This window comes from Penaeus monodon, chromosome 11 (assembly GCF_015228065.2).
Source record: "Penaeus monodon isolate SGIC_2016 chromosome 11, NSTDA_Pmon_1, whole genome shotgun sequence".
Lineage (NCBI taxonomy): Eukaryota > Metazoa > Arthropoda > Malacostraca > Decapoda > Penaeidae > Penaeus > Penaeus monodon.
The window spans coordinates 12,618,575-12,642,011 of record NC_051396.1 but is presented as its reverse complement, the minus strand read 5'-3'; the positions used below and the strand labels follow the sequence as shown (position 1 = coordinate 12,642,011).

At 43.9% G+C, this 23,437-nt stretch overlaps 1 protein-coding gene across 2 annotated transcripts in view; it reads right to left on the bottom strand.

Moving 5' to 3' along the window:
• The window catches only part of LOC119578760 (ras-related protein Rab6-like), a 70,675-nt gene that overhangs the window by 29,869 nt on the left and 17,369 nt on the right, over positions 1-23,437 (bottom strand). For both annotated transcript variants that reach the window (XM_037926377.1, XM_037926376.1), the window contains exons 3-7: positions 10,606-10,659; positions 3,874-3,979; positions 3,598-3,713; positions 2,996-3,085; positions 2,553-2,616 (exon numbers count right to left, since the gene is read on the bottom strand). In XM_037926377.1, the coding sequence (XP_037782305.1) occupies positions 2,553-2,616; positions 2,996-3,085; positions 3,598-3,713; positions 3,874-3,979; positions 10,606-10,659 (430 nt within the window). The remainder of the gene's footprint in view (positions 1-2,552; positions 2,617-2,995; positions 3,086-3,597; positions 3,714-3,873; positions 3,980-10,605; positions 10,660-23,437) is intronic.

Sequence of the window (23,437 nt, the reverse complement as noted above, 5' to 3'; positions counted from 1 at the left end):
AAAGGGGAAATTGGAAAAATAAAAAAAAAAAAAAAAAAAAAAAAAAAAAAAAAAAAAAAATTTTTTTTTTTTTTTTTTTTTATTGATAAATAAAAATATAAAAAAACAAAAAATAGATTTTGAAAAAGAGATAGCTATAAAAGAGATATATTTGATAAAATTAAAAAAATAAATTTAAGTAAAAAAAGGAAAAATATGAATATTATATGATTAATATAATAAAATATTAGAGATTGAATTTTATATAAGATTTTTAAGAATATAGAAAATATTAAATTTAAATAATTAATTTATAGACTAGATAAAATTTATATATATATTATATTAATATAATAATAGAGCGGGATATATAATATATATGAATAGAGAGATATATATATATAATATAATATAAAAGGATAGAGATAGAAAGATAATTATAGTATTTTAAGAATTCAAAAGAATATATATAGAATATATATAACATATTAAAATAAATATATAGAGTATATATATAGATATAGAGAATTTTATATAGATATTAGAGATAGTGATATATATATATATATAGATATTACTTAGATAGATATATAATTATATACTATATAACATTATTAATATATATATATAAGAGAGATAGTATATTATAATATATATTATTTAAAATATATATATATATATATATATCTATATAGTATAAATGTAGATATTATAAATTATATATATTATATATATTATGTATATATATAATATATATATATATATATAATATAAATTTATATATAATAAAAATATATTAATATATATTATATATATATATATATATATAGATATTATAATATAATATATATATATTATATAATATATATATATATTTTATATATATTATATTATATTATATATATATTTATATTACTTTTATATATATATTATATTTTTTATATATTATTATATATTTTTTATATATTTTTTTAATATATATATATATTATTCTATATATATATATATATAATTATATATATATATATTTATATTTATATATTATATATATATATTTTTATATATATATATATATATATATTATATTTTATTTTTATTTATATATATATATATAATTTATATATATTATTATTTATTATTATTTTAATCAACAAATATTAGCATATATACATATACACATATATAAAACAGCATTCACCTGTTTCAATGAGATATGAATTTCCAATACACCTAACATGCTGAAGCAAATGGCAAAACACAAAACTCCAGTAAGTCTCTGGAATGCATCCTAGTCATCAATTATAAAATTAAATAAGCATGATGCCTCCATTAAATCATTATTGAATTAATGATACCATAAATTCCTAGAAATTTCCAGTAAAAAATATTGAATGTCCAGAGTCAAATTCTTTTATCACTGAAGAAATATGTGTGGACAGCCTAATTACCGTTCTTTACATACTCATCTACTTTGCTAGCTAGTGGACATACCTCTTGCCATGCTGATCCCTTCAATGAAAGGAAATAAAAGCATTTCATGTCCTAACATTTCCATACTCCCCTTGGCTTCTATTGTTAAAGACATACAGACCATATTAGTTGGGGAAAAAAATATTAGTTGAATAAGTTAGTCTGCTAGTAATCCTTTCCATTAATACTACACGCACCATGTATAACTAGAGCCCAAATTTTGCAGTAAAAGGAAATGAAATGAATACTGTAAACATATTTGATGAGAAAAGACAGCAGATTATTATCAAAAGGTCAATATAATGCTTATGGAATGTTCCTTCCCCTTTTTAAAAGCCTTAAAACACACTTGATACTGGATGTATCTTAATAAAAATCTAATTCTCTTCTGCAACCGCTACATGACGATACATTCAGAGAATTCATCATTCATTACTATTTTTCATTCATATCTTCTTTGCTTACTAGTCTTGGAACTCATTAACTGCTTTGCTTTGTTGTTAAAAAAAAAAAAAAAACATTCAACAGGATACAGTTCAATTGACTCCTATTTTAAAATATTGCACTATCTAAAAAAAATATGGGAATGATCTCAAACAGAAAAAAATATAAAGCCATGTGGCCATTTTTTCAATCTTTTAAATATTTTCTTTAGATCAGACTTCCCTAATGCTATTATCAAAAGTTATGTATCAATAGGTATGGAAGATTATAAAAAAAAAATCTCCCTTGAAGTTAAAGAACCATTATAAATATTATCAAAATAATTTCCTATTAACATGCTTCATCTAAACTATTCATCACTAGCAAATCTTGATGCAGAAGAGCATACAGAACCTAGGGTTTCCTCTGCCCATTATTATTCAGAAAAAAATCATTCAGATCATATTCAATCAATACAAGGTAAATTTTGCAAGCTTTTTTTGTGCTATGGCAAGGTCCTTGGGAATTTGATACAGGTGAAACTGGCTGACTTTGGGGTAGGGCTAGAAAATGCAAAATGCCATATCATGTGGGTGTTAAGGCTGAGGACAAGGACAAAGTTGATAGAATGTAAATGCTTGAGGTTAAATATATAAATAATGAGCCCAGAAAAAGGATACTGTCAACCTTCTTGTTGTCGGTGGGCTCCATGCCTGGCAGAGCAGCAGCGACTCGCCGGAACAGCTGCAGGGTAGATGTGTATTTAGGGCCAAGTCCAGTATATGACTGATGTATTGATTACACTTAAAAATTCACTATTTGGAGACAGAAATTATAGTTAACTTCTCTTTTTATTTAAATATAAATAATTATTTTGAAAGGGAGAAAATCTTGCAAGAACTGAAATTAGATCTCTAAAGGTGATTTTCACAAGATTCCACTCAGATAAGATAAGCAATGCATAAAAGTAACCGAGACAACAAGAAATACTAAATCAAAACCAGGACTTATCTATGATAACTTGTATCACAAACATGAAAATAACTCCCTCTACCTGTACAACTTATATTCCTAATAGCACTAAAATCCCACAATAAAACAAATAGAATGTATTCCATCTTACCTGCTTCACGTTGTATCCTGCTTTCGCACTAGTCTCGATGAACATAACATTAAGCTCCTTTGCTTTTCGTTCGCCTTCCTCCGTGGAGACCTGTAAGGGCAAATATAAGGAGTCAGTCAGTTGAGAAAATGAAAGATGAACCAGCATTTGAAAGATCTGCTAATTCTGTTCTGCCTTGTTCTATAATTGTGATACAGCAATGAATAATGAAAATCAACCCATACTTAAAGACCCATGCTCAACGTGACCTTGCATAATCCAATGCTAAAATATATCCCACATTCAGGAGAATCCAAAGTACAGTTTTCTTTATTTTCATAATCAAGTGCAAATTTGGGTATACTTAAAAGGGAGGAATTTTGATTCATATGCTGCAAACTGGAGGGAGATGGAGATGGAGAGGGATAGGGAGGAGGAGGAGGAGGGGGGGAGGAGGAGGGGGAGGGGGGAGGGGGGAGGGGGGAGGGGGGAGGGGGAGAGGGAGAGAGAGAGAGAGAGAGAGAGAGAGAGAGAGAGAGAGAGAGAGAGAGAGAGAGAGAGAGAGAGAGAGAGAGAGAGAGAGAGAGAGAGAGAGAGAGAGAATTGTTCATTACTTTCCTTACCTGTCTCTTATCTGACAAATCAGTCTTATTGCCTACAAGCATGATGATTACATCACTTCCTCGCTCTGTTCGCACATCATCTATCCATTTAGAGGTTTGGTGGAAGGAATTTGCATCTGGAAAAGAACAAATGCAAGTAAGGATATGTTACTAATTTGCGTATGAGATAGAAGAAGAAAAAAAAAAACATATCTAACATATTGCACAAAAAGGCAGGATAATCAAATGCAATGCAAATATAAAACAAACATGAACAGGTAACACTAATGCACTCACTTGTTATATCATACACAACAACAGCTACTGTAGAATCTCGGATATACGAGGGAATAAGGCTGCGGAACCTCTCTTGGCCTGCAGTATCCCAGAGCTGGAGCCGTACCTGTAGGGAAGGCATGGACCTAAGTGACTATTTTGTGAGAACAATTTAATCATATAAATCATTTCAAAATTATGTTAATGATGTCAATAATTCTCTACCCCTACAAATAAGCTTTTGAGGGTTATAATGCCCAAACTTAACTCTCTGTGATGCAAGTGTGTGTGATGTGATTTGTGTACGTACAAGTGCTTGACTATGCACAAAAAAAAAGTGATTTTCATGGAAGGCATAAAGAATGTAATGGAACTACAATCACTTTCACCTAGTAATTGTGTGTGAAGTTGTTTTGAGCATGACATCATGCTTCCAGAGGCGATGGTAGGCCTTCATCATAAATAGTTTTGAGAGCGTGTTAGCCTGCATTTTATACAAAGTTATGTATAACATTATATATATATATATATATATATATATATATATATATATATATATATATATATATAAATTGCATAACATGGAAACTTTTGGAGACATTTTACAGTGCTAATATCTTTGTGTGTTAATTGCAGTTCAATGGACCACTGAAGCTCATGGAATGTCATAAGCCATAAAATCGATTAGAAAGTAAATTATTACAAAAGAAAATAAAAATTGCATCAACTGACATTTTCCTATTTACATGAGAGGATATACAGACCCGACTCCAATAAGAAAATGGAAAAAAGGGGAAAAATTATATTCCCCCTAAAGGAAAACGAAAACAGTCACAGTAAAATCATTTTTCGATAATTCCGCATCAGTCCATCTTGGTTTTTATGCCCATGGGTGGGTTGGTTGCGGCACATCAATAGTTATGGCTGCCGCTGCAATGCTTACTATCGGAAAGTAGGGTGCGGTGAGTGTGGCAATAACGGCAACAATTAGTGGGGATGCTCTTGGCGGCGCAGTGGTGACAGCAGCAGCGGCGATAAAGAGAAGGCGAGATGTGGGGGATTGTACAGGAGGACTCACTTGCGGCGAGGCCGGTGGACAGTGGTTGGTTGAGGCGAGACGCGAGGATGCATGACACGGAATGCAGTGTGATTACGGTAATGGGGTATTATGTCATCCCTTGATGGAAACGGTATGGTGTGTGATGACTAATAAAGCACCGGGTACTTGGTAAGGTGTGATAAAGAGTAGCGGAGCTGAAATAAAGGCACTGTATTTAAGTTAAGAACAGCGGCGGTAAATTGTAATGAGATAAATATGTGCGTGATGAACAGCAGCGAAGTCGGGGCGATGAACTCCTCGTGGCGTGACTGTGACGCGAGCCCCGTCGGAGGGGAAGAGGCGGCCTGTGGATGATGGCGGAGGCGGCGGCGGCAGAGGTGGGTAAGACACGCGCCGGGGATCATGTTGAATAAAATAAAAGCAACTCCTTTGGGGAGGCGCCCTAATCTAATTACGGAAGCCTCGAAGGGGAAACCTGAGGGGAAAACTACCTACCGCTCGCCCGGGGAAACAGCTCTCGCGCCCTGCTGACCTGTACCCACCCCCCTCCCACACTACCCTCCCCAAGGCTGCTTTTACTGCTCGTTTTCCCTGGCGAACCGACCCTGCTTTACGTGTTGATCCTGTTTCTCCCTTTTCTTTCCTTGGCTCTACATCTCCGGGTTTGTCTACGTTGCCTTTAATATGAACGTGAGGTCGCGTTCGTGTCCTTTATACCCATCCACTGACTAACCTTTTGACATCCTCCTACCCCATCCTTCCTCTCCATCGTACCTATCAATTCCAGCAGAAATCTAGCTTTTGACCAACATCTATCTTCCACCTTCATCCCCTAAACGTCAACTTCAATGCAATCCCCCATCCATCCGGCGGCCAGGCCTCACCCGCTCCCCGATGGCCGCTCAATTTCACCCAAATGCTCGCCCAACTCCTAAGCCTTCGATAACCTTTCAGGTATTCTGAAACGTACTTCATATACATACTAAAAGAAACACAATATCTATATTTCTATCTATAGATAATCTATCAATCAATATGTATGTAATTCTAAGATGATGAAGAAAATAAAGACAATATTAATAAAAGAGAAGAAAAGTTGAGCGGGAGAGGGAGGACAGGCGTGGCGCAGGATGAGAGAAAACCGAAAGAGAAACTGCAAAAGATAGCAGATAAAAGGGGAGACAGAGCGACAGAGAAGACCGAGGTATAAAGAGGAGGGGGATAAAGAGCAGAAAACAGACCTCAAAAGAGGAAAAGAGGAAGCAGGAAGAGAGAAGTGAATCTACAGCAGAGACACGCCACTAAACCTACATCGATCTCGCCGGGGATATATTACTGCTGCGAACAAGTCATCGTCTGTCCCACGCTTGCTACACGCTCTGCACTCGCGAAGGAGGATCACGATAGGACGAAGAAGAGGAGAAGAAGAGAGAGAGAGAGATAGATACGAGAGAGAGAGAGAGAGGAGAGGAGAGAGAGAGAGAGAGAGAGAGAAGGAGAGAGAGAAGAGAAGAGAGAGAAGAGAGGGAAGAGAGAAAGAGAGGAAGAAGAAGAAGAGAGAAGAGAGAAGAGAGAGAAAGAAGGAAAGAGAGAGAAAAGAGAAAGAAGAGAAAGAAGAGAAGAGAGAAAGAGAGAGAGAGAGAGAAGAGAGAGAAAGAGAGAAAGAGAGAGAGAGAGAAGAAAGTGTAACCAAAGTAACCAATTAAGTAATCTGTCCACTAAGTTCCATCCCACCGCTGCCACCATAGGTAATGTTTTGATTGCAAGTTCTGGCATGGTGTGGACTGGTTAGCTAGTCCAGCGAGAGAAGTGTCAGGCTCGGAATACCCAACAGGAGGGTGTTGTGGCCAATGTTAAGTTTATTTATGGTAATTTCAACAAGCTACTGAGAAGATGTAAAGAGTCCATAACCAGAGGGTGTAAACTTTTTCTTCAGGTTTATTGTACTAAGGATGATAGCCTTTTACAGTGTGTGTGTGTGTGTGTGTGTGTGTGTGTGTGTGTGTGTGTGTGTGTGTGTGTGTGTGTGTGTGTGTGTGTGTGTGTGCAACAATATCTTAGTGGTTGAGAACTGGCTTTACAACTACAACTGCAATGCCCATCGACTTGTTCCCAGTAGGCTCATCCATGAGTGCTGGCATCAGGTGTAATCAAAGTTTGGACGGTAAGGCCAACCTTGCCTTCATCCATGGTCCTCTATGGATATGTCTACGTCCACCTGAATGAATTCGACTTCACACACACACACACACACACACACACACACACACACACACACACACACACTCTCTCTCTCTCTCTCTCTCTCTCTCTCTTTCTCGTAACCAACCCCTACTACACGTCTGTATACACAGCTGTTCAACACTACAAGTCCTTTCATACTCTTACCTGGCCCTATTCATGAATGCCCTCCCGATTGATACTCGTCAAACATCCCTCTCTTGCCAACTTTTCTGTGCGAAAGATGGGCTGGGGAAATGTGACCCCTTTTTTGGAGAGAGGGGGGGGGGGGGATTCTCCTCTCATGGGAAAGCTTTCGGGAAAGGCACAGGTGCAGAGGGCGTTTGCTCGGCCGCGGTGCCTTACGTGTTTACTATACTTCTGGGTCGAAAATGCCAAGGCGTGCTGGTGGGGTTCACATTCGTGTGCGACCAGCGTCGCGTTGCAGGCTGATTCCCTTCAATTCTCGTCGATTCTATTTCCTTTCTCTTTTCCTCTTTTCTGCTCTCCCTCCCACCCACTCTTCTTTCTTTCTCTCCCCTTCCCCGCATTTTCTGTCCCCTTCCCTTCCATCTTCCTCTCCTTTTATTTCCTCCACCCCATTCTCTCTCTGTTATCCTCTTTCTCCTCCTCCCCTGTCGCCCACTTCCTCCTCCGTCCCCTCGTTCCAGTCCGCTTTGTGAGCTCTCTTCCTATTGGTGCACCGGCTTAGAACCACTCCCAGTCTGTCTTTCTCTTTCTCTCTTTATCGTGATTCAGTCTCTTTCAGACGTCCCTCATTCATTTTTGTTTGGGCTGAGCGTGCTCTTCCCCCTTTTCTTCTTCCCCGCTATGGTTCCTTGTTTCCTCTCTTCCAATAAACGTCCTAAACGTCTCCATCGCTAATAGTGCATCCTATTTTAATGTTGTTCTTGCAAACACTTACCATACTTTCTTTGTTGCCACCCGTTCTTTCTCCTCCACTCTACTAAATCATTCCCTCTCTCCCTCCTTATCTCGTCCCTGGTCGCTTCGTCCCTCTATCTTGTCAGTCCGTAACATGCATAGTGTTTTGTAGTACTATGATTGTAATACAAGAACTCCGTAAGAACAGGGTGTGAGAGGTTAGACTAGCTCAGCGAAGGTGGGCAATAAAATAATTTAGTCAATTACATTTGTTACAATGGTTATTCTTATGTTTGGTGTGACAGGCTGTCTGTTTGCTTCTAAATTACCCCCTGTGTGCAAGGAATGGCCGGGGTTACCATCCACCGGCGGCGTGGGACTTGAGCGCAGGTCAGCATGATTGCTCGACGAGAACGCTACCACTATGCCACACAGCAAGTAGCTGGGTAGGTCAGGTAGGGCAAACTGTATCACCCGGGGGTGTTCGCTGCTCAACACCAGCAAAGTTTTCTTCAGCTGCGATCACCTAAAATCCATTTTCGTTTTGTCAAGGTGAAGAATACACTTGACAAGTTATAACAGGGTGACAGACTGGTGGTGACAATTAGTACTAATAACTAATATGCAATAGTGTTATTCGGATATGGTGCATTCGGCTATTCAGTCATTTTTTAAGGTAAGTTCTCTCGAGTGGCGCATTTAAGGATGTTTTACATTTGGCGAATTTTTAAATTGGATTTGGTGGCAGTGAAGGGACGGCGCGTACTTTGAGGCGAGACCTGCCGTCCTGGACACAGTTCATACAGAAGTGGTGCTCAGGCGATAATGACATTTACAAAATCGGTATGTGTATATATATGTGTGTGTGTGTGTGTGTGTGTGTGTGCGCGAGTGTGTGTGTGTGTGTGTGTGTGTGCGAGTGTGTGTGTGTGTATACACACACATTTTAATAACACACACACACACACACACACACACACACATGTGTATGTATATGTACTTACATATAAAACACCTGCACAAGCAAGCACGCACGCACGCGCACACACGTGTATGTATATGAAGAACATAGAATCGCTTAAAACGGTCAAGTGTTGAATCTGTGACTTTCGATCGGTTAAACGAATAAAAAATATCTATCACGTGTTTCCTTGACAACCCGCCACAACGTGTCATACCTGTAATTTTCATAAGATACCTGTTGAATGCGATAAAATAAAATAAGAAAAAAGGTATTACAGGCGCGGGAAATCTGTGGTGACGTCACGGTATATAAACGCGGAATACTTGCTTGACGTCATGCGTACAAAACTGTCAAGGTGATCCGTCCACTATTCAGCGCCTTTCAATAATTTCACGGTACGGTGATGAGGCCAGCGTACCTTCACAGATACCGAAAATACAATTACCCCGCGGTCTCCAGGCATGAGTCATTTTGGAAGCCTACGAAATCTAAGTCGAATATTGGGTGCTATTAATGTTCAAACGATTGGGAAGAGTAAAAGAATATATATTATTTCGATTCTGCCTTTGCTTTTTCCCGGTTGAAAAGGGTAACTTGAGATAAACCTACATCAATCTGCCAGAATTTTCACACACAATGCGCTCGGACATTTCCTGTGATAATTAGCACTCAGTTAAAAGAGCAACTGTTATCCGCACAACAATAATACGTGAATTAACAGATAATTAAGAGTAAAATGGATATACTAATCGTTGAAAGACTTTGGCCATGGTAATTATTAAGGTTATCAGCAGTGTTCTTCTCTCTCTCTCTCTCTCTCTCTCTCTCTCTCTCTCTCTCTCTCTCTCTCTCTCTCTCTCTCTCTCTCTCTCTTTTTTTTTTTTTTTTTTTTGGGGGGGGGAGTATTATCAGCATACTAAAATACTCATTTAAAATACCTAATCATACAAAAGTTCGAATACAGACTGTGTTCTGCATTTATAGATACAAATTAAGTCAACTTCACTTGTACTCAAAACACGTACACTATTAGCTTTCACGACTGCGTGTGTGTGCGCGCGTATGTGTGTGTGTGTGTGTGTGTGTGTGTGTTGTGTGTGTGTGGGTGTGTGTGTGTGTGTGCGTGGGTGTGTGTGTGTGGTGTGTGTGTGTGTGTGTGGTGGTGTGGTGTGTGTGTGCGTGCTTGGTGTGTGTGTGCGTGCGTGGTGTGTGTGCGTGTGGGTGCGTTGGTTGTGCGTGGGGTGTGGGTGGGTGTGGTGGTGTGTGCGTGGTGTGTGCGTGTTGTTGTGTGGTGGTGGGTGTGTGTGGTGGTGGTGTGTGGTGTGCGTGGGTGTGCGTGGGTGTGTGCGTGGATGGGGTGTCGTGGGTTGTTCTGGGTGTGTGTGTGCGTGGGTGGTGCGCTGGTGTGTCGTCTGTGGCGTGATGTGTGTGCGTGGTGTGTGTGTGCGTGGGTGTGTGCGTGCGCGCGTGTGCGCGTGTGCGTGCGTTTGTTTGTCCATGTGTTTACGTGTGCGTGCAACCAGTGTGTCCGTCAATGTGCACCCAGCATCGACTAATACCTTCTCACACCTCATTTGGCATCGACGCCATTAGAAGAAAAGCAAAACAGAGCTAAGGTACGTACCGTTCTATCTTCGAGATACATAGTTTTGGACAGGAAGTCGATGCCGATGGTCGCCTGAAAGGAGAAGGAAAATATTCGTCAGTAAAACATAAAACCACATCCATAAAATGCTCAATGTTCTCGTCCATACATACGAGAAAATACACCCAAGATTACGACACAACTAGAATGGAAGGAGAGAGGCGAATAAGAAGGATGGGGAAGAGAAGAATGAAAAGGAGGAGGATGAGAAAGGGAGGATAAAAAGAGGAAGAGAGAGAAGAGGAGACAGAGAGACGTCGCAGAGGGAAAGAGGCTAAAAGAGAGCGAGTCAGACAGCAACAGGGAGGGGGAGGTCCAGGGAAGGGGGACGGAGGGGTGGAGGGAGGGGAGGGGAAGGCAGGCGGCAAGCGAGATCGATCGAATGCTTTCCAATGTTGCAACAATCTATAAAATGCTTGTAAAGAGGGTGGGGAGGAGGAAAGGCAATAGAGGCTGAAATGTCCAGCAGAAAACACACAAATGGTAAGACACTGGGATATAGTAACCGAATAAACAAACAGACAAATGTATAGATAAGTAAGCGGGGTAACTAAAGGGGACTGAAGTGGCACGCGAGGTATCCAAATCCCTCTCACCTCCCCGGCATCCTGCACCCCCCCCCCCGCCACGCATCACTCCTTGGCCTCATCCTTCCTCGTCCAACTTTTGACCCCTCCCCCCCCACCACACCGCCCTCCTTTAGGCACTCGACGCTCTCTACAAGCCACCATCTCCAATGCATATCTTGTTAGAATGAAAACTTATCTCCCCCCACCCCCTCCCCCCTCTTCTCCAGCATTTTTCCTCCCCATCCTCTTTCAAATTCCAAGTCCCTGTCCCCTATCCCCCCCCACCACTCTTTCTTCCTCTCCCCCTCCTTCCTCCTCCCCACCCTCTCCCCTTCTCCCCTTTCCAACCTCTCCTCCGCCCCCCGCCTCCCTAGTTCCTTTACCCCTCCCCTCTCCCTTTCCTTCCACCCCTCCCATTCTCCTTTCCTCCCCCCCTTCCCTCCACCCCTATCCCCTCCCTCTGTTCCCACCCTCCCCGCCACCCCTCCCCCCCTCCCTTTTCACTCCGGCACGAGGGACTGCGGGTCAAGAATACAGAGTTATGTCTGCCGCGGGTGATGGTTAGTATCTCCTGGCGGGGCGTTGTGTTAGGAGACAAGACAGACACAGGAAAACTAACACCGGTCCGGGGAGGATGGGAGGGGGGGGGGCAAGACACACAAACGTAATTAGGCAAAGAGAAGGGGATATAGAACACCCAAAAATAGACCGAAAATACAAAATAATAATAATAATAACACCAATGGCAAGCTATGCTTATCATGATAATACCAATAACAATCATGACCGTAAGGATGATGATGACTGCCGACTGATGATTGATAATGATGGTAGTTATAGTAGTAAAACAACAAAAACAATCACTCCCACTACTACTGCTCACAAGAAACCCATTCAACAACCAAGAGCTACAACCCACGGGCCAAAGGAGACCGCCCTCCCGCCCCAACCCCGCGCCCGCTCTCGCCAGCCCCTCCCGCGGCGCACGCAATGACAACCGCTTATCTTTCCCCTCATCAAGAGATCCTGTGCTGATGACCGCAATTTCGTCAGCGATCCAGAGCGTGACAGCCAATCGCTGACGCCGCCCGATCGGCAGCCGCGCCACTTTCCCGTCGACCCTTTCACTCTCGCCTTGGGATTTTTCTTTTTCTCTCTTTCTTTCGTATTTTCCTCTTGTCTGTCTTTCTCTCTTTCTGCATTTTCCTCTTGTCTCTCTTTCTCTTTCCTCTTGTCTGTCTTTCTTTCCTTCTTTCCTCCCTGTTTTTCTTCTCTTTCTTTCCTTTTTTCCTTCCTTTTGTCTTTTTTTTCTTTCTATTCTTTCCTCCTGCCTCTCTTTTTTTCTTTCTTTCCTCTTCTTTCGTTCTTTCTGTCCATCTGCTTTGCTTTCGTCTCTCTTTTAGCCTTCGTTCTACCGTTTCTTTCATTCTGTCTTCTCTTTGCTCCCTTCTTTCTTAAATTCTCTTTGAATTTCTTCTCACATATTTATTGTCCTTTATTTCTTTAACTCTCCTCCTCTCTTTCTTTCCCGTCCCTTCTTTTCTTTTCTTTCATTCCTCTTTCGCTTTTTCCCTTCTTTTTTATTTCTCCACAATTCCTGCATTTCTCTTCTCTCCTCCTCCTCCTCCCCATCTTGTATTATTTCCTTCCTTTCCTTCCCTGTTCTCCACCCTTTCTTCCTCCTCTGATCTCCCTTTCGACTCCCTTCCCCTCTCTTTCTCCCTCCTTTACCCTTCCCTCCCTTTCCCTCTCCCTCCCCTTCCCCCTTCCTTTACCCCTCCCTCCCCTCCTCCCTCTCTCTCCCTCCCCTCTCCTTTCTCCCTCTCCCTCCCCCTTCCTTTCCCCCTCCCCTTCTCTCTCCCCCACTTTCCTTCCCCCTCCCCTCCCCTCCCCTCGGCTCGTCCCAGCTGCCGACTCTCGCTGGCCCGAAGATCTCCTTAGTATTCCAACCGTCACAATGGCGCATCCTTTCCCCTCTTCCGGTTTCCCTCCGCCTCTCCCACTCTCGCTCTTTCTGCGTCTGTGTGTCTGTCTGTCGCTCTTCCTTCTTCTTTTCCTCCTTTTCTTTGTATGTCTTGTCTGATTCCGCCTTTTGTCGGTTCGTTCGTTCCTCCTCCCTGCACTCTGTCCTCTTCCTCCTCTCTTTTCTTTTTTTCCTCCTCTCTTTTCTTTTCTTCCTCCTCTTCCTCCACCTCCTCATTCCCTCCCTCCTTCACTCCCTCCGTCCCTCCTCCCTCCCGCAAGGACCATAAACGGCTATTTTTCCACGAACGCCTCATGCTGTTCTTCTGGTAGTCCAGAACATTCTCGGAACGGCATCGGGGGAGTGGGGGTGTAGAGGGGCGGGGAGAGGGACAGAGTGGGGGTAGCAGGGGAGGGGTAACAGGGGGGAGCGGGGTGGAACAGGAGGGGGTGGGGAGAAGATAGGAGTAGAGTGGGAGGGGGTAACAGGAAGGGTAGAGAGGGGAGTGAGAATAACTGGGAGGGGGATAAGGGGTTGTAGATGGAGAACTGGTGGGAAGGGGGAGGGGAGGGAAGGAGGGAAGGAAGAAAGGGGAGGGAGGGAGGGAGGGAGGAGGAGGGAAGGGGAAGGAAGGAGAGGAAGGAGAGAAGAAGGGAAGGAAGGAAGGGGAGTGAGGGAGGGAGGGAAGGAGGGAATGCGAGTGCTTCTATGCGCTTTAGGAATATTTCTGGGAAAAAGTGGAGCTCCAGTAAAACCTTCTCGAGCATTCCACGAGCGGGAGGGAAACATGGCGAACCACTAGCCTTCCTTACCAAGACGCTTGTTTCCAGAATATTCCCTTGGCTGGAGGATTCGCAGGCTATCCAGAATCTTCGACGCCTGAGGAGGGCTGATGGCTCCGCAGCGTGACACGAGGGAAGAGAGGGAAGGGGAGAGAGAGAGAGAGAGAGAGAGAGAGAGAGAGAGAGAGAGAGAGAGAGAGAGAGAGAGAGAGGAGAGGGAGAGGGAGAGGAGAGGAGAGGGAGAGGGAGAGGGAGAGGGAGGGAGAGAGAGAGAGAGAGAGAGAGAGAGAGAGAGAGAGAGAGAGAGAGAGAGAGAGAGAGAGAGAGAGAGAGAGAGAGAGAGCACCCCGACCGCGCTGGATTCTAGAACATTCCCAAGCAGGATTCAATATCGCTCACGCTAACGGGGCAGGAGCGGGGGCGCCACTGCTTTTGGTAATCATGGGGGTGGAGGAGAGGGGGGTGTCGACAACTCATTTTTCCATAAACACAAATGCATTCATTATACACAGTGCAAAACACATTCATAAACAGTAAACGCAAACAAACAAACACTAATGGTATGCCGCGTGCTATGCCCACCAAATCTTCCAGAAAAGTGTCCTTTCGTATTCACATCTTCCCTTTCCCAAACTTCGCCGCATTTCAAAAACCTTTGCAGAAGAAAAAAAATGTACAGCATATATGCAAAATACGTATACTTGAAAATATCAACCTTTTCCTTTCCGGCAGGGAGAAGGGAGATGGAGAATGGGAGGGGGGGATGGGGTTACATTGCGGGTGGGAAGGTACTTTCGACCTGGAATGACCCACTTGCCCACCCGGATCACGACACGCCCAATGCCATTCCGTTCGGGTGCCGGGGGGAGGGGGGGGGGCAGAAGGGTGTTGAGAAGAGGGGTTTTATAGAAATGGATATCAACATGGATAGAGATGGGTCCTTTCCCTCACACACAGATATATATATAAATACGAAAATAGAGACAAAGATATAGTAGATATATATATGCTGTATAGAGAAAACGGAGCAGATACAAAATAAAGGGTATGGGGGAAGATGTAGAAAAGACCGGCGAACCCAGGGTCTCGGGCGAAATAATTATACAGCGACACACGGTATAAAATATAGGTCACAAGAGCCATGATTCTCTCCTGGCCCTCCAAAAGCATTTCGCTCAACACGCCGAAAAGATCAGTACCCTAATTTCCCTATTCCCTCCCTCTACCCCTCACTGCCTGCCTGCCTGCCTGCCTGCCTGCCTGCCTGCCTGCCTGCCTGCCTGCCTGCCTGCTTCCCCCTGCCTCCCCCCTCCATTCTATCCATCCTCACTCTCTACAAAACCTCTCCCTTCACTCCCTTCCCCCGACTCAATGATGCCCTAGAAAGGGAGAGGGAGAGATAAGGGGTTGGGGTAGAGGGAGAGGGGGGAAGGGTGGGAGTAGGTAGAGAGAGAGAGAGAGAGAGAGAGAGAGAGAGAGAGAGAGAGAGAGAGAGAGAGAGAGAGAGAGAGAGAGAGAGAGAGAGAGAGAGAGAGAGAGAGGGGGGGGAGGGGGGGAGAGGGGGGGGGGGAGAGAGAGAGAGAGGGGGAGGGGGAGAGAGAGAGAGAGAGAGAGAGAGAGAGAGAGGGGCAAACCTTCCGCGTGATTCTGAGAAACTCGGTGGAATCAATATCCCGAGCAGAACCCGGGTCAGGGACGCCGCCACGCACACCTCCACCATCCCCCTAGGGACGACTTACCCAGGGGCATGGGACGGGGGTGCTACAGAAACTCAGACAAGGGGGCAAGACGGGCAGGGGCGGACAAAGGAACACGAGAGGAGAGGGGGAAGCAAGCAACAGCTAAAGGCCCCTGAGGGAGAAGACCCGCAGCCCTGAAGAGGCGCTCGATTTCCTCATTAATCGCTCAAAGCCTTCGAGCGAACGCACCAATTTCTTATCCGAGATCTGGCTATCAATGTTCACTTGACTTTTTCTTGCAAAAGATAAATATTAAATCAACTGCGAATATATTATGTAAACGTAAAACTCAGTAAATGGTCACAAAGACTCCATCGACTATAAACCTATGTCTGTGTGTGTGTTAAGGGAGTTAGCAAATGGGGGGGAGAAGGAAGGAAGGAAGGAAGGAAGGAAGGAAGGAAGGAAGGGAGGTAGAGCGAGAGAGAGAGAAGAGATAAAAAAGAGAAAGAGACAAGAGTGAAAAGAGAAAGCAGAAAGGGAGAAAAGAAAAAGAGAAAGAGATATAGAAAGAGAAAGATAGAAACAGAAAGAGAGAGGAGAAAGAAAGAAAAAAAGAAAGAAAAAATATAAAAGAAAGAAAAAATATAAAAGAAAGAGAGAGAGAGAAAGAGAGAAAGACCAGCGAATCTAGGACACAACCTTACGATGTTAATTCAGCTCGTAATTATAACAGGGTCACACACTTTCTGGAGAATTGGGGGAAAGGGAGGGGGAGGGGGAGGGAGGGAGGGAAAAGGAGGGAGAGAGGGAGGGAAAAGGAGGGAGAGAGGGAGGGAAAGGGAAGGAGGGAGGGACATACATGCACTGACAAGCACACACACACACACACACACACACACACACACACACACACACACACACACACACACACACACACACACACACACACACACACACACGAATCTGCGCATTCCAAGAGACTTTCCCCGCCGGTGCCGCTTCGCCGGCTGAGGAGGGGGAGGGGGGGTAGAGGGGGGAGGGGGGGCGTGAGCGTCCGCCCGTGACCCAAGGCGGCGACCGGGGGCGTGAATTGCCGCCGTCATCGTCGTCGTCGCCGCCATGTATGTCGTGAAATTTGGCGTCCATTGTCGTCGTTAGTCTAATCCGCGCTTCCTGCTATTGTACTAGATTTTTGTTGTAATTGTCACTTTATATATATACTTTTTTTTTTTTTTTTTTTTTTTTTTTTTTTTTTTTTTTGGGGGGGGGGGTCCATAAACCAAATAAACACTGACATTATACAGTAGACCTAATCCGACATGTCTGGGAAAGAAAAGAAAGAAAAAATAAATAAATAAATAAAAGAAAATCAAACACAAACAAACAAAAAAAAAACAGGCCGATTGATAGATATTATTCGTTTGATGGATGCAATGCTCATTAACATTTCATAAGATGTATTGACAAACAAACCTCCCACAGTTGATTAATCCACGTAATCTCTTGAATAATTGATTAATTAATTTCTCGAAATTCCTCAAAATCCCCGTCTTCTTCCGCGGCCCAGCAGAAACAAATGCGAGGAAAAGAGAAAACAAATGAAGGGAAAAAAAACGCAAGACTAAAAAAGACGAGTGAAACCGAGTTAAAGAAAGAAAAAAAAAAAACAATAGAAGCAAAGTAAAAGCAAAATAAAGTGGGGGGGGGGCAAACGAAAACAAAAGAAAAACAGCAAAAGAAAAAAGGAAAACAAGAGAAAGCAAGAAAACGGCTCTTCGCACAGCGCCCCTTCAGGTCAGCCCGCCGACTGAAAAAGGCCGCGTCGCATTACTGGGCCTAATGCGGGTTCAATTAGTTTCCGGGATGATGGCTTATGCAATTTCCCCTGTCAGACAATCGCGCTAATAACCCATGTAAAATTGCCTAATGGTATTAATAATCACACTCGTGCCTAAATAAATGTATGCGTGTGCGTGTGTGTTTTCTATGCAAATATATTTTCTCAGGCGCTTCATCACAGGTTACTTAATGTGTGCAATGTAAGTATGTATGCACGCTTGTGTATAATTCTAAGTATGCATATTACACAATCTGGTAATGTGTAATGTTTACCGAGCAAAATCTTGGCACACTTTCATGCGTCCCCTCATCTCCTACTCCAAACATCCCCACTAATATTACTTCTCATCCTCGTCCCCCGTTTAACTATCCTCCAAACAATCCTCGTCTTTTCGAAACACCGCCGCATCCTCTCTCGCCACATGCCCCCTCTTTCCCCCTTGCCTTATAGTTCAGGTACACGCACTTGCAGTAAAAACTTCTTCTCCATCTCCTCCTTCTCCTTCTCCTCCTCCTCCTCCCTCTCACATACATACCTACATACATACACACACTTGTTTAGAAGCGACTTCGGCCCCGAGAGGACACGCACCTCCTCCTGACTCCCGACTCTGTGTGACAACAAAAAGCTCTATACTCATTTCCCCGTATTTCGTGCTCTGGGCCCTGCAAGGAGGACTAAGGAGATTTAACACCAAGGGACAGAAGCTAACTTTATTTATAGCCACCTTCAAAGGGGCACTCGCCTGGGATAATAAGTATGTTGCGGCAAAGGGTGTGAGGGAGAAAGCCAGGCGGGGAGGGATGCAGCGTCACAGGGGCAGCGGGAACTGCTGTCAACGCGAATATTTTACATTTGGGGAGCTTCTCGTTTTGCGTGGGCGTGGATCTGGATGGATAAACTGACAGATAGATAGATGTATAGATAATAGATATATAGAAAGATAGATAGACAAATAGATATATATAGAGAAAGATAGATAGACAAATAGATATATAGAGAGAAAGATAGATAGACAAATAATATAGAGAGAAAGATAGATAGACAAATAGATATATAGAGAGAAAGATAGATAGACAAATAGATATATATAGAGAAAGAAAGATATGGGTTATATCTATAGAAATTGATAGTGCAGAGCAATATACCAACGAAAAGGGGTAAAAATGCAAACAACTTTAAGCCTGGCGCATAACATTTTTAGTCTGCAGCTCAACAAACGGCTTTGCCTGAGCATAAACACGCTGGGAAAATATAGCGGGAGGCTGGTCTACACCCCCCTCCCCCGCCCTCACCCACCCAGGCAGTCACAGCAACGCTCGACATGCAACGGTATTAAAATTCTTATCACGCAGCAGGTGATGATGATGTAAAAAGACATGAAACCTATGCACAGAAGAAACAGGTGAACATCCACAGAACTCAGTTGTAGGAAGCAGCCTACAGCACTGCATAAGACGGAGCTCGATTATCCACAACCCCGACAGGCACACTCGGGGAAAGTCCATCTCAAGTGGAGCGCCAAAGTGGCATCCAGTGCCACTTAAGGGGCCGGCACCGCTGGCCCCACCTGCAGTCTAGACGCGGTGGCGCTCTCGACCCCAGGCACACCAAGGCCTTGCTGCCGTCAAGTGAATGATGAATCTAGTCTCTCCAGGTGTGCGTGTCTGTGCATGAACGCCTGTTTTGAATGACTGACTGAATGGCTCCCGTCTGTCTGTCTGCCTGAATATCTGCCTGCTTGCGTGCGTGCGTGTCTACCTTTCTGCCTGTACGATTAGCAGGCGTAGTACAGGAAGACCCCCCCCCCCTAAACAAAAACGAAGGCTACTCAATACGCGAGTTCAACGCCCCGCCCGCCCTAAGAGGAGCCAAGCCGTCAAACCCGCCCCCACGCCCGAAACGAGGAAACGAGGAATCCCCCCCCCCACCGCTTCCCCCATCCTCCGGCTCTCCCCATTAACCCTGGAACAATGGACTTCTAGGACAACGTGATGACGTCTGTAGGATACAGGGGGAGGGGGGTTCTGAGGGTTACGGAGGGGGAGAAGGGTATGGTAATGGAGAATGTTGGGGAGGCACGGACATGGGACATAAAGAAAAGGGGGAATGAAAATGAGGATGAAAGGCTTGATAAAAGACTCGAGCGAAAGGACTGCAATTACAGAGGAAACGCAAGAGCGGGAAGGGCGAGAGGAGTGCGGGTCCCATTGCACCTTTTACGCTGACAAGGCTCAGGAGCGGGAAGGGCGGGGCAGACGAGGGAGAGCAGTCAGGTGTAGGGTCAAGCCAGCGTCGAGGTGTGCGTCAGGTGGGCGGGCTATCCTCTGGGGAACCTGTTTTAAGCCTGGCACTCCCCTGCTCGGCGACAGGGCCAGGCCACTGCGAGACCCTAGCTTTGGCAGTGCCGCCTTTGCTTGACTGGATGTCCTTCCTAATACCTACTGTGTGTGTGTGTGTGTGTGGTGGGGGGGATAGGTAGGCCCGGCTGAAGAAAAATAGAGCATTCGTGCTGAAAAACACAACCAAGCCACAGAGACGGACACAACAATAGGCGTGGGCGTGAGCGTGGGCGGAGGAATGGAGTCTGAAGGGATATTATTCAGGAGGGGGGGGGGGGGCAGGTCATTGTATCAGTGATCTACGTAGTTAGCACAGAGTAGACACTTTTTATGGGAGATGATGTCACAAAGCACCGCAGTTTGCAATCCCCGTCTCTCAGGCTGGATTACGCAATTGTTTACCCAAAAGCCTTAGCAATAATAAAATCTTAAATATCAAAGAATTTCATATAACTTCCAACATACTGGTATTCATTTCTTTCTTACTTTTAATATATATCCATACCAGTAATTATGAAATGAAGTTAGATTTTTTCATCTAAACTTGGACAGTGAAGTGCATTCCCTTTATTATCATGAGGTGATGCAACGTGTGCCCCGAATTGCATTTTTAATTTCTGTTGCTTGACAAACACATGTAATATATACAAATATCTGCATGGAAGCATAGACAAATAAGCATACGTGCGTACAGAGGCACGCAGGTACATGCATATATACACACAAATACACACGCAATAAAACACGTACTGACACATACATACATGCAGAAACGAGACAGACAGACAGACACTGTTGTGTGTGTGATGGCCCATAGAAGACTATGGTAGGTGGAGAGCTTAGGGTGTAAGGTAGACAAACAAGATGTCTCGATTCCTTTATTGTAGAGTAATGGTGTGCAGCTGCTCCTAGGAACGAGGTGTTGCTCGCCTCGTTAAACACACACACACACACACACACACACACACACACACACACACACACACACACACACACACACACACACACACACACACACAGTGTAAGGAGCGCCAACCCACCGGCCGTCCCTTGCCCCGCCGGCGCCAATCCAGCCAAATAACTTTATTATCGATCCGATTTCGTCCGTTCGCTCCACGCCTTAAAAAGGTCTTGGCAGCGGGGGAGGGGGGAGGGGGGAGGAGAGGGGGAGGAGGAGGAGAAAGGGGAGGGAAAAAACAAGAGGGGGGAAGGAAGTGGATAGGAAGGGAGGGAGGGAAAAACAAAAGGGGGGGAAAGGAAGGAGGGAGGGAGGGAGGGAGGGAGGGAGGAGGGAGGGGGGGAGGAAGGAAGGAGGAGAGAGAAGGGGGAAGGAAGGAAGGAAGGAAGGGAGGGGGGAGGAGGAAGGAGGAGGGGAGGACAAAAAACGAAGAAGTGGGAGGGCGAGGGGAATAAAGGAGAGGCATTAGCAGGAGCAGGAGGAGGAGGAAGACGAGAGGCCGAAGCCGCTGTCGACGACAGCTGCTGACAAGGGCGAGCGCGAGTGAGCAAGCAAGGGCAGAGGGGTTGAGTGAGGGAAGGAATACGGACCAGGTGGGGGGGGGGGGTTGAGTGAGGGAAGGAATACGGACCAGGTGGGGGGGGGTGAGTGAGGGAGGGGATGCGGGGTGTAGGTAGGGAGGGGGTGATACGGGTTGGGTGGATGGATGACTAAGACAATATCATCCCTGTCATCCCAGTGACCACAATGCCGCTTTCACCCTAAATATTCCGACATTTAATAGGAAAGAGCTATAGGTATACGTATAGTGAATTAATAGATAGATACAATGTATATACAGATAACATGTGATATATAAATGTATATACATATTGTAATATATAACATATATTGTAGTAACATATATATGATATACATATATATGGATATACAATATAATGTATAATATAATATGATAATTATATAGTAGACCATATATGTATATAAAATATAATATGTATATACATATGTATATATGACATATATATATATATAGGATATAGATATGTAGAATATACATATAGATGTATATACATAGGTAATACGATCATAATGATATGGAATATACATAGATATATATAATGTAGAATGATATACCAGATGGGTATATATACAATATCAATGTTATAGGATGGTATATATATATGACTAACATATATATATGCATATACAATATGCTTTATACCTAATATGCATATACAATATATGCATATACATATATATGCATATACATATGTATGTATATACATATATGTATGTACGTATATATATATGTATATACATACATATATATATATATATATATATATATATATATGTATATATATACGTATATACATATATACGTATATACATATATATGTATATACATATATATGTATATACATACATATGTATATGTATGCATGTATGTATAAACATGTATATGTATGTATGTATGTATGTATGTATGTACGTATGTATGTATGTTTGTATGTATGCATGTGTGTGTGTGATTTAGCTCAAAGCCGTGAGCGAGCGTGCGTCTGTCATGCACGGAGAGAGGGCGGGCGAGATATTAAGTAGTGTGTGTCATGTGACGATGACTCATGGACGGATGACGTCACATTAGGGAGGCCCAGCCATCCCCTGCAGTCACCTGTTCCTCTCCTCTTGCCCTTTTCGCACTCTCTTACCTTTCTAAGCCGCTTGAGAGTCACATCATCGCTGTCTTTTTTACGCAAGACGAAATATCCACAAAGCATGTTGGGAGAAGGGAGGTACATGTATGCAGTCGGCAAACACGAGGCGAGGAGCTATGGCAGAGATAGCCGCACCGGTACCTTATCGTCACTCCCACTCCCACACACACTCCCCCCCACATACATACACACATAAACACACACACACACACATAAACACACACCACACACACACACACACACACAAAACACACACACATAAACACACACACACACACACACACCACACACACACACACACACACACACAACAGACTTAGCCGATAAAAAACGGCGCCACTGGGTCTCCACACCCAAGTATACCTTCTCCCACCCCCATCCCTCTCTTCCTCCCCCTCCCCTACCCCTAATCTTCCCGCACGTGCAACATACCCCCTACTATACCCTTCCCCCCACCCCAGTACCCCCACCTTAGCCAAGCACGCGACCTGCCTTTATCCCCATAGAACGCATTTAATCAAGGTGATTGTCGTCGTTGGATTCCTGGCATTCGGGAGAAGGGGGGGGAGGGGGGTAGAACTGCAACTTGACAGTGACACCGACAGCAAATGTGACAACGACACTTCAGTGACGGGACCAGCGAATTAGCATTTTTTTAAATTCACAGATAATAAAAAAGATTTACAAGAGAAAGTAAAAAAAAGAAAGAAGAAAAAAAAAGCGGAACTGAACACGCGACCAAGAAAAGACTACAGAGGTGCACACAGCAAGCAACACACACGCCCCCCCCCACCCCACACAACCCTCCATCAACCCATCCCCCTTTCAACGCGAGTACCTGTCAACGAACGGACGAACGGAATGCACGCAACAAAACCGAACACATAAACAGAGGCCCGAAGGTTACTGCCTGAAATAAACTGGGGGGGGGGGGGGAGAGAGAACCTGGAAGGG